The following is a 12,432-nucleotide window of genomic DNA, read 5'->3' on the forward strand; positions in this document are numbered from 1 at the left end:
TCCTGTGGATCAGCTGGTAAAGAATCCACTTGCAATGCAGGAGACCTGGGTTTGATCCCTTGGTTGGGAAGATCCCCTGGAGAAGGGAAAGGCTACCCACTCCAGTATTCTGACCTGGAGAATTCCATGGACTGTATAGTCCATGGTGTTGCAAAGAGTCGGACAGTACTGAGCAACTTTCACTTCACTTCACTTGCTATGTAAAACATCTAGCTTCAAATTATATCAACAAGATTATTTCCGTGTTTTCTTTTTCAGACCAACCTAAGATTAAGTTAAATATCATTTAAAGACATTGGCTATTGAGATTTGAAAACGTTGTTTTAAAAGGAAGAAGTCTTCTAAAGCGACCATGATGTGTTTAAGTAAATATTTTCCTGAAAGGTTCACTGTATAATTTAACTTGAGAAGATATGGGTAAACACATAGAACTGCTGCAATATTTTAGGAAGTAATTTACCATTTCCTTTGATTTTGGAAAGTCCTTTAAAATATACAAAATCTGTTGCGATTTCTCCCAACCACTTTTTCTAAAGGGTTCACAGCTCTAGTAACAAATAGTGCTGATAAAGCAGGTAATCAATGTGCTAGGAAATCTTAGGGAAAATAGACAAGTCACTGGTTCCTTTTCCCTCTGCTCCACTGTCCTCACACGACTTGACAACTGAGTTTACAGATCAATACTTTTTCTCTGAATACTCAGAAACTTCTGTTGGAATATACAGAGGATTTTCAGAAAAGTCAGCATTTACTTAGTGTAAAGAGTTTTTAAAGTTTGAACTAGTAGACTGATCAGCAGGTTTATCTAATCCTGAAAAAACAGCTCAACTAGCTGATCTATTCATTCATCATTCATACCTGATCTATTCAGGTATTCATTTCTCTCTCCCAAACAGCTCTACTGGCAGCAGTCAAAACCAAAGTGGGAACTTAATAAAAATGAAAATTGTGGTAGCAAAATATACTTACAAGGTTAATTTGACATATTGCAAAAAATTTGGGAGGTTATAGTGGTTTCTATATAACCACAGTACTGATTTAGAAAAACCTCAGAGAAACAGCTGCATTTTGATATATAACCTGCCTTGCCTGCATAAGAAACCCCAGATTTTCAGGTTATATAAGTCTAGATGCGAGAATTTGAACATAACATTGGAGAAAATTATATATGTCTCTTACTGAGAAATAACAGGATAATAAAAACTTACATGTAAACTTCTCTGTTAGGCAAATGCATATTTGCTCCCAAGATCACATGTTAATTTATTTCACTGCTGCTGCTGCTAAGTCGCTTCAGTCGTGTCCGACTCTGTGCGACCCCATAGACGGCAGCCCACCAGGCTCCCCCGTCCCTGGGATTCTCCAGGCAAGAACACTGGAGTGGGTTGCCATTTCCTTCTCCAATGCATGAAAGTGAAAAGTGAAAGTAAAGTCGCTCAGTCGTGTCCCACTCTTCACGACACCATGGACTGCAGCCTACCAGGCGCCTCTGTCCATGGGATTTTCTAGGCAAAAGTACTAGAGAGTGGCAAAAGATGAGAAAAAGTAAAGTCAGATCTGATTAAGAAAACTGTGCTCATACCACTGGGTTCTCTGATTACCTGTGAATGTCTCCATTTCTGGCATTTGGTAGCTACTGGCTGAGGCAAACCAGGCAAAATGTTTTCCAGCTGCTGGAAGATTAACTCCTGCACATTCTCAATGCTGTGTTCCAAGTATGTAACTCCAAATGGGACAGTGGTGTGAATCACAAGGGAAGGTCCGATTTCTGATGACTCTAGTAGAAGAGGAACATAAAAATGTATCTTGAAGTGAGTAATATGGAAGTGTCTCTCAGCCTTTCAATCCAGATTTAAGAATTGATCACAATAATCAGACAATAAATGAAAGGCAAACAGAATCTAAACTTTGAAGCACAAAATTAGGCTAGTTCTGAAACTCCAAATCAGGTTGCACTGAAGAGAAGGACAGATTCAAGGGGTATTTTATTTTTTTAAATTGGAGGATAATTGCTTCACAATGTTGCGTTGGTTTCAAGATGCATTTGAGAGAGGACCTAATATATAGTTCCTTGGGTATAATTAAATTTACTTGTATCTTTCTCATCCACTAAAACAAGCTCATCAGGGAAAGAGCCATTTCGTTTTTCTTTTTATTAAAATTTTACCTATTTATTTGTTGGCTGTGCTGGCTCTTTGCTGCTGCACAGGCTTTCCTCTAGTGCTTTGAGCTGGGACTACCCTCTAGTTACGCTGTGCGGGCTTGCTATTGTGGCAGCCTCTCTTGTCACAGAGCACTGAGCTGCAGGCTACGTGGACTTCAGTAGCTGCCGCTCCTGTGCTATTGAGCACAGGCAAGGACTCTGTTGCTCTGCTGCATGTGGGATCAACCCCGATCAGGAATGGAACCTGTGTCTTCCGCACTAGCAGGTGGATTATTTACCACTGAGCCACCAGGGAAGCCCAGAACCATTTCTTATACATAGTCTGAAAAAGTGTTAGTTGCTCAGTGGCGTCTGACTCTTTGCAATCCCTTAGACAGTAGCCCGCCAGGCTCCTCTGTCCATGGGATTTCCCAGGCAAGAATACTGGAGTGGGTTGCCATTCCCTTCTCCAGGGGACCTTCCTGATTGACCTGAGCCACCAGGGAAGCCCATACATAACCTTTACTCACTTTAAATTCTGAGAACAAAGTAGATGTTCATCTTCTTAATTTTATGTTAAATGGATTGCAAAATGCCTTGTTGAAATTATATAAATACCAGAGTAAAATGTCTTTAAAAAAATCCAAGCTTCTTTCTAAAAACAAGCTTGACTTCATAATGTTCTTCATCTTTTAGGCAGCATTAAAAATAATGTCTGCTTTATTCATAACATGGAGCTACTTCTCATTTTTGTCTACCATTGAATTTTTTTTGCTATATTTTCACAATGACAATAAGTGCTTCACATCTTTCACTCTTTAGTAGAATACAGGAAATAGAATAGTTTGACACTGAAAACAAAGTGGCTGAGGCATCAGAGAATACAACGTTGGAAGGAATGTTAACCAGGATTGCCTGCTTTTACTATTTGTTTAAATCATGCAGAAGAGAAAAGCTGAGAGAAAACAAAATAGATACGAAACACATGAAATAATAATATGAAAGTTGGTGCTCCCTCCTGCCGAAAGAAGAAAATACTAGAATATATAAATTATTGATGGGGGTTGGGAAGACTGATTCTGAAAATTCTTTCAATTGGGAGTATAAAGCTTTTTTTAGAGTTGTGATAAAAGATGACAGTCTCTTTGAGATAGGTTTGTAAAATATTTCACAGAAAAAGTAATTATACACAGAGACAAATTTCTTGCTTTGTATGCACTCAGCCTCTTTACTTTGTGAGTCTCTGCGTAGAATGAGAATAAGTTAGTATCTACTATGCTGCTCTGTGGTCTGGATGAAAAGACATAATGTGTGTGAAGTGTTTAGCACTGTTTCTGGTACAGAAGAAGTGCTTAATAAATGGAAGTTATGGGAATAAAAGTAATTAGTTAGATATATCCAAGGGGAAAGTTTGCCTGGTGTTGCTCAAATGAAGATGTGAGCTATTATTTTGTTGTTGTTGTTAAAGTACTTCATTTCCCCATTACACTCTGGCTTATGAATTTTACAGCAAAATGGAAGAGAGGCCCAGGACGCTGTGAGCACTATAAAGAGGCATGCTTCCAAACATTTCAAGATATATGAGACTGGGAGAGCTGACTTCAGAATCTGTGCTGTAAATGCAATGGTAAGAAGACTGTCCAGTTTCACCTCACAGCGGCTGGAACAACTTGAAAGAGGATGGAGGGGGACCCTTTCTTTGAACATGCAATGCTTAACCTATTGGGGTCAACTTTACTGATACCACACAGGAGTGCAAAATCTCAAAATTCTTTCACTGGATACAACCAACAGTGAGAAACCTATTGCATATTGTCTCAGGGGGTGTTACCTATGTTTCAGTTTAATATGTTCAGGAAGGCTCATACACAGAAAGGGACTGGCAATGACACTCGCCTTCCATGAGGTACCAAATCTTCCTAGAGACAGAGAAAGCTACTGGGTCAGCATTCGGAAGCAAGAGAGTTGAGGTTCTGAGTTGACTTATCTATGGCAGGCTTCAAAGGGAGAGGAACTTGAGCTGTGTGCGTGAGGTTGCACTGACCCAGACATTTGTTCTAGCGGGGAGCTCATAAAATTGTTAAGGGTCGTGATGGTGCATTGCCAGGTTTCTTCCATTTACATTAGCCATCCACTCCAAGGAGAGCAATAAAAAAGGAAATTTAAGACTAAAAATGAAACAGCTCTTGCATAACAATGAGAGAACAACCTGACTACTTGTTTTTATTGGACTCAGACAAAAATTTTTGAGAATTTCAATTAAAATTTGAATACCTGCAACCTCAGACAATGACTTTTAAGGAAGAGGCCCTCGTTCCCTAAATTCAAGGGTATTTTCAGAAGCTAAAGTGCAAAAATACAAATAGCCAACAAGAGTTTAAACGTGACCAAGGCCTGGAACTTGAGTATCATAAAAAACCACAAATATGTTAATAGGATTCAGAGCATAAATTCAGTGCAATCATTATTCCTTGGTCTCTGAGAAGGTGATGATGTTATCTTTCTTTTTCTTTGCTTTATTCAGTTTAACAAGCATACAACTTTGCTTTTGGCATTTTAAATATAAAGTTCGTAGTAAGTTGACAACTATTTCTGTATGTTGGGATCAATGACTTCAGTCAGAAGATAACTATTTGAACCTTTGCATCTTTAATAGCCTGGTGGTCTTGGACAACTTAATCTCTTAGGCTCCACTTTCTTCCATCAATTAGAAGGGAGTAATACTACTTACCTTATAAGGCTGTCAGGAGGATTAAATGGGTTTGGATACATAAAAGTCTTCTTCAAATACAAAGTGCTATACAAACATAAGGCACCTCTGGAAAATATTTTTATTTTGACCTCTGAGCTGTTGTAAGAACAGCTTTAGAAAGGATAACAGAATTGACTTCTCTCAAAGTACTGACTAATTCTTTTATTAAAACCCCAGGAACAGTGGCGGACTATTCCTGGGTTTAGGCACAGCAGTTTTTTGGCTTTGTTTTACTGTGGTAAAATGTATATAATAAAAAATTTACCTTTTAAGCATATCTTAAGTATATAGTTCTCTGGCATTAAGTACATTTACATTGTTCTGTAAAGATCACCACCACTGATCATTAGAACTTTTTTATCTTCCCAAATTGAAACTCCATAGGCATTGAATACTAATTCCTGACTCCCCACTCCCCACTCCCCACTTGCCCCAGTCCCTGCCAAGTGAAAGTAGCTTAATCGTGTCTGACTCTTTGCAACCCCATGGACTATACAGTTCATAGAATTCTCCAAGTCTGAATACAGGAATGGGTAGCCTTTTCCTTCTCAGGGGGTCTTCCCAACCCAGAGACTGAACCCAGGTCTCCCACATTGCAGGTAGATTCTTTACCAGCTGAGCCACAAGGCAAGCCCAAGAATACTGGAGTGGGTAGCCTATCTCTTCTCCAGTGGATCTTCCTGACCCAGGAATCAAACCAGGGTCTCCTGCATCGCAGGCAGATTCTTTACCAACTGAGCTATTGGGGAAATCCAATCACCATTCTATTTCTCTTCCTATGAATTTGACCACTCTAGGTACTTCACATAAGTGGAATTATACAATGTGTCCTTTTGTAAAAGGCTTATTTCACTTAACATGATGTCTTCAAGCTTCATCCATGTTGCAACAGGTGTCAGAATTTCCTTCTTTTTTAAACCCACATAATATTCCATTGTGTATATATACCATATTTGTTGATTCCTTCACCTTTTGGAGTTTGTAATACTGCTAGGAACGTGGGTGTACAATTTACCTGTTTAAGTCTCTGCTCTCACTTCTTCTTGGGGATACACCCAGAAGTGAAAATGCTGATTCATATGATAATTGTATGTTTAAGTTATTGCTCAATCACCATATCATTTTCCATAGTGGCTGCACCATTTTTTCATTCCTACCAGCAACGCACAAAGGTTCTAATTTCTCCACATCCTTGCCAAACACTTGTTGTTGTTTTTTTTTTTTTAACAGTCATCCTAATGAGTGTGAACTGGACACTACATTTCTTTTAGTTTACATTTTTGGGTGGGGAGTCAAGACACTCAGTTCAGTTCAGTTGCTCAGTCGTGTCCGACTCTTTGCGACCCCATGAATCGCAGCACGCCAGGCCTCCCTGTCCATCACCAACTCCCGGAGTTCGCTCAGACTCACGTCCATTGAGTCAGTGATGCCATCCAGCCATCTCATCCTCTGTCGTCCCCTTCTCCTCCTGCCCCCAATCCCTCCCAGCATCAGAGTCTTTTCCAATGAGTCAACTCTTTGCCTGAGGTGGCCAAAGTACTGGAGTTTCAGCTTTAGCATCATTCCTTCCAAAGAAATCCCAGGGCTGACACTGAAAGTTGATAATATTAAGAACAGCAGCAGCATCACATACTATTAATATAACACTAAGATTGACAAGCCTCTCGGGTGGTATAGATTCCACCTGCAATGCAGGTTCAATTCCTGGGTCAGGAAGATCCCCTGGAGAAGGAATATTCTAGTATTCTTGGGCTTTCCTGGTGGCTCAGATGGTAAAGAATCCATCTGCAATGTTGGAGACCTGGGTTTGATCCCTGGATTGAAAAGAACCCCTGGAGGAGGACATAGTAACCCAATCCAGTATTCTTGCCTGGAGAATCCCCATGGAGAGAGAAGCCTGGTGGTTTACAGTCCATGGAGTCAGACACGACTGAGCAACTAAGCACAGCACATGAAATATCTGCAATTAAAAGCTACAGAAGTCACCTATTCCCAAAACAGACCCCGAGAATTGTGCTGAAATAAATATTGTTGCCACCTCAGGTCCATGGCCATATCAGTCATAATAACAGACGATAGCAGGCTAAATACTGTTTAGTTAAAGATAAAGGTTGTCATAGCTCATCCAGAAAATAACATCTAACTATATGTAGCTTAGGGCTTCCCAGGTGCCATTAGTGGTAAAGAACCTGCCTGCCAATGCAGGAGACCTAAGAGATGTGGGTTCAGCCCCTGGGTCGGGAAGATCCCCTGGAGGAGGGCATAGCAGCTCATTCCAGTATTCTTGCCTGGAGATCTCCATGGACAGAGGAGTCTGGCAGGCTTCCACAGGGATGCAAAAAGTCGGACACAACTGAAGTGACTCAGCAGCAGCATATGTAGCTTAAAATCAAATACATTAGGGTTGGGGTTAGAAATTCTTTAAGGCTCAAGTTTAAAGATTACTCCTTTAGAGATTTACTTTCATTTCTGCCAGGTACCTTGGAGGCAATACTGCATATGGCTACTTTAACTGGGTTTTTAGAACATAGTAGCAGAATGAATTCTGGCACCAAATCTGCCTGAGGGTGGATATGTGGCTTGGCATCTCAGAGGAGACATTTTATTTCTTTTTTTGTTTTTTCCACTCCACTCAAAAACAGGCAAGCATCCCCAGTGTCTTCCTCTACCAGATAAGAAACAGCAAATAAGTTCTTTAAAGCCACAAAAGTATACCCATCCATGTGAAAAAACTTTCAAATCAAAAGAAACTGGCTAATTTTTCTTGGACAAAAAGTTACTGAAATTAACTCATTATAAAATAAATCAGTATAAACTAAAATGTACAAAAGAAATTCAAAACACAATCAATAAATATTCAAAACAAAAAAGAAATACTTTAGGATCTAACTGTTCTACTTGTGAGTAGTTTAAAATTGTCAAGCTAGTATAATGTTGACTACAGATACATACATCACACTGACATATATAAACACACACCAAACTACAGATCATTCTTCTACGAGTGTTAACAGGGTATGTTCTTTCATATAAACAGGGACAATGAAAAGAAACATGATAATCTCAATATGTATTTAAAAGGCATCCAGTAACATTTTAATATCAAACCATGGAAAAGATAAACAATATGAAAAAACTGACTTTTTCAAAATGAGATAGAATAGCTTTCTTAAGCTGTTGTCTATATCATACTTTACTATGAAATAATACAGATTTTCATGGTAAATTAGCATAAACCAAGGATACTTAGTAATACCAGTGCTATTTAACACTGCTAGTGTAATGCAGTAAGATAAAAAATAAAAATAAGATTTATAAATTTTAGAGAAGAGGGAAAATCAAGTTTTAAAATAGTAAGTCAACATAAAATTCATTAAATTAATTTAAAATTTTTTGATATTAAATTGATTTCCCTATATACCAACAATAACTAGTAAAGAAACAAAATTGTAAATTAATTCTACAAAATTTTTTTGAATTTAAAATAATACTAAAGAATAAATAAGGGAATGAGAATATTAAAACATGTTTTTGAAAAAAAAAATCATTGAATGGAGACTTACTTTACCATATATTTAAATGTATTATAAAGACACAGCAATCAAAATCAGCCTGGTACTGGTTGACTATAATAGCCAGTGAATCAGAACAGATCTGTCTGGAAAATAAATCCTAAAATATAATATTTAGTACAGGACAACAAATTTAACAGAGCAATGGAGGAAGAATACATTTTTATATTGTCCTAGAAAATTGGATATATGGATAGTTTTAACTTAGAATTTTCCCCTTCCAATTCTGACCCAAATTTGTCACCATTTCTGACTACTTTCTTCCAAAATTACATGAATATACTACACTCTTCACTCATACAGCAAGCTAAGACTTACCGAGATATCCTTGCTGCTGCTACTGCTGCTGTTAAGTTGCTTCAGTCATGTCTGACTCTGTGCGACCCCATAGACGGCAGCCCACTGGGCTCCCCTGTCCCTGGGATTCTCCAGGCAAGAACACTGGAGTGGGTGGCCATTTCCTTCTCCAATGCATGAAAGTGAAAAGTGAAAGTGAAGTTGCTCAGCCATGTCCGCCTCTTAGTGACCCCATGGACTGCAGCCCACCAGGCTCCTCCATCCACGGCATTTTCCAGGCAAGAGTACTGGAGTGCGGTGCCATTTCCTTCTCCGGAGACATCCTTATTTACAGGCAAATATTTCAGAGACTGTTTTCATCTGTTAAACTTTGCTGTTAGCCGTATCTATCAAGGAAGGGGCAGGAGCTGGGTTCCCCTAAGGCCAGTGCCAGATTCTATCTCTGGCAGGGAAGTGAAGTCGCTCAGTCGTGTCCAACTCTTTGTGACCCCGTGGACAGTGGCCTACTAGGCTCCACCATCCATGGGATTTTCCAGGCAAGAATACTGGAGTGGGCTGCCATTTCTTTCTCCAGCGGATCTTCCCAACCCAGGGATTGAACCTGGGTCTCCTGAATTGCAGACAGACGCTTTACCGTCTGAGCCACCACAGGGAAGTCTAGACTAAAGAAACTGATTGGCAGACACTAGAGCTGCAGACCAAGAGGATAAAGAAAATCAACGAACATGTGTCTTTACGGATTCAATCAAATGAGCATGTGGGTGCTTAGTGCAGTTTGGTACCATTGTGGCCTCTCAGAAGCTTACATCTTAGTGGGGAGATGGCACCTAGGCCAAACAATTAGAGAGCCATTATCTCTAACTGGTATGGTCTTGACTGTGTGAAAATTAACTTTAGGAAACAGATGCCTCGGAAGAGAGAAAAGGGACCAGGTGTTGAGAGCCACACAGTTTGAGGGGTGGGTGGTCAGTTCTCCTTCCTCCTTCCCCCTGTCAGTGGCATTGATGGTAAGTTTCCCTCTCCTTCCCAATGTGGAATTGGCTTAACTATCCTTGTCCTCCAGCCATAAGAGCTCTTATTACAATTTAGCTCTTTCATATGGCTCTGGAGCCCAGCAGCAAATGTAATAGGGAGTAAGCCAATCACATTAGTAAGTCCAACAACAAAAAAGTAACTTACTCTTGATGATGAAAGCATAGGGGAAAAGGAAGGCAGAAGAGTGGGGAGGGGAAAGGGAGACAGAGAGGGAGATACGGGTGCACCTGTTGTCTCTCTCTCCTTTCTCATTTTCCTAGCAAAGCCAACACAAACTGCATCTAACCCTCTGCAACTTGGCATTCCACTTCCTCAGCAGTGTGTCTGCTGTTATGTGTATTTGCTGCTGGCTCAGAATCAGGAACTAGACCTCACCATTCAGAGGGACCACCTGCAGGCTTTATTTGCTTTTTAATAAGCATCTCAAACAATTCTTACATATAAGTTGTGTTGTGTTCAGTCACTCAGTCGTGGCCAACTCTTTGTGACCCCATGGATGGTAGCTTGCCAGGCTCCTCTGTCCATGGGGATTCTCCAGGCAGGAATACTGGAGTGGGTTGCCATTACCTCCTCCAGGGGATCTTCCTGACCTAGGTCTCGAACCTGTGTCTCTTGCTTCTTTACCACCAGTATCTATATGGGCCTCTGAGGTGGTCCAGTGGTAAAGAACCTGCCTGCCAATGCAGGAGATGCAAGAGATGCAAGAGATGCAGGTTTGATCCCTGGGTTGGGAAGATCCCCTGCAGGAGGAAATGGCAACCCATTCCAGTATTCTTGCCTAGAGAATCCCCATGGACAGAGGAACCTAGCGGACGTCAGACATGACTGAAGCGACTTAGCATGCATACATAAAAAGTTACAGTTCAGTCTCTCAGTTGTGTCCGACTCTTTGCAACCCCATGGACTGCAGCATACCAGGCTTCACTGCCCTTAACCACCTCCCAGAGCTTGCTCAAACTCAGGTCCACTGGGTCGGCGATGCCATCCAACCACCTCATCCTCTGTTAACCCCTTCTCCTGCCTTCAATCTTTCCCAACATCAGGGTCTTTTCCAATGAGTCAGGTCTTCTCATCAGGTGGCCAAAGTATTGGAGCTTCAGCATCAGTCCTTTCAGTGAATATTCAGGGTTGATTTCCCTTAGAACTGACTGATTTGATCTCCTGGTTATCCAAGGGACTCCCAAGAGTCTTCTCCAACACCACAGTTCAAAAGCATCAATTCTGCGCAGAATGATGCTAAAGCTTAAACTCCAGTACTTTGGCCACCTCATGCAAAGAGTTGACTCATTGGAGAAGACTTTGATGCTGGGAGGGATTAGGGGCAGGAGGAGAAGGGGACAACTGAGGATGAGATGGCTTGATGGCATCACTGACTCGATGCAAGCGAGTCTGAGTGAACTCTGGGAGTTGGTGATGGACAGGGAGGCCTGGCATGCTGCGATTCATGGGGTTGCAAAGAGTCGGACACGACCGAGCAACTGAACTGAACTGAACTGAAGCCTTCTTTATGGTCTCTCACATCCACACAAGACTAGTGGAAAAACCACAGCATGACTATATGGACCTCTGTCGGCAAAGTAATATCTCTGCTTCTTAATAGGCTGTCTAGGTTTGTCATAGCTTTCCTTCTGAGGAGCAAGCACATTTTAATTTCATGGCTGCAGTCCCTGTCTGCAGTGATTTTGGAGCCCAAGAAAATAAAGTCTGTCACTGTTTTCTGTTGTTTCCCCATCTATTTGCCATGAAGTGATGGGACTGGATGTATATATATATATATATGTGTGTGTGTGTGTGTGTGTGTGTATGCTACAGAAGCCAAAATTCACTTACAAGAGCCCTACTCATGTCCTGGGCAATCTCATTGCCTCCAACTATATCTGTAGGAGGGACTTCTCCATTATTGAATTGGAAGTACTAGTTAAAAAATAAAAAACAACTAAAAGACATTAGTTTCTTCTCTTCTTTTGGTGTTTGACTTGCCTATTAGAAGGCCTGTGACTACTAATATATCTAGGAATGTATGCATTTGCCACTTTAAATAGAAACTAGGAAGGAAAGTTTTAAAACGACTACACATGTATGTTTGCAATCCTTGTTATTCCAGGCTACATATATTTGGATTTCTTATGTTTAAAAAGACAGAGGGACATCCTCTAAACAATTTTGTATAAGATACCATTCTGATAGGCATTTAGTTAAATATAAGCAAGTGTGTAAAATCCCACACGATGAATTGAAAATAACATGAGCATTACCCAAAAGTTCATACATCCAATTTCAGAAGATTCTTCCCCATAGCTCCAGTATAAATAAATGTATACAAATTCAGGAAATAATCTACCAGTAAACAATGGAAAATTGTTCACAGAAAGTGTGTTTGCCATCTGCAGCCAGTTGAGCAGTAAATGATAACATTCACCAGTAATCCAAACTACTTGAATAATAAACATGTTGTCTATTTCCTCAATACCTATAAGGACTGAATGCCAGAGGCTGTGGGATGGGGTCAGGAGGGTGGGAACAGGGACAGGGTTGAACTACTGGGGATACTTTTCTGCTGATTAGAGGCGCATCCTCGAGTCCTGAGAATGGAGTAGTATAAGCATCAAGGTGCTGCACCAAATCCTCAAAGT

The 12,432-nt window shown here is 40.5% G+C and overlaps 1 protein-coding gene across 1 annotated transcript in view; it reads right to left on the reverse strand.

Moving 5' to 3' along the window:
* The window catches only part of RNLS (renalase, FAD dependent amine oxidase), a 282,885-nt gene that overhangs the window by 24,925 nt on the left and 245,528 nt on the right, over positions 1-12,432 (reverse strand). Inside the window, exon 6 of the mRNA XM_052661081.1 lies at positions 1,602-1,777. Within this exon, the coding sequence (XP_052517041.1) occupies positions 1,602-1,777 (176 nt within the window). The remainder of the gene's footprint in view (positions 1-1,601; positions 1,778-12,432) is intronic.

This window comes from Budorcas taxicolor, chromosome 23 (assembly GCF_023091745.1).
Source record: "Budorcas taxicolor isolate Tak-1 chromosome 23, Takin1.1, whole genome shotgun sequence".
NCBI classification, from domain to species: domain Eukaryota; kingdom Metazoa; phylum Chordata; class Mammalia; order Artiodactyla; family Bovidae; genus Budorcas; species Budorcas taxicolor.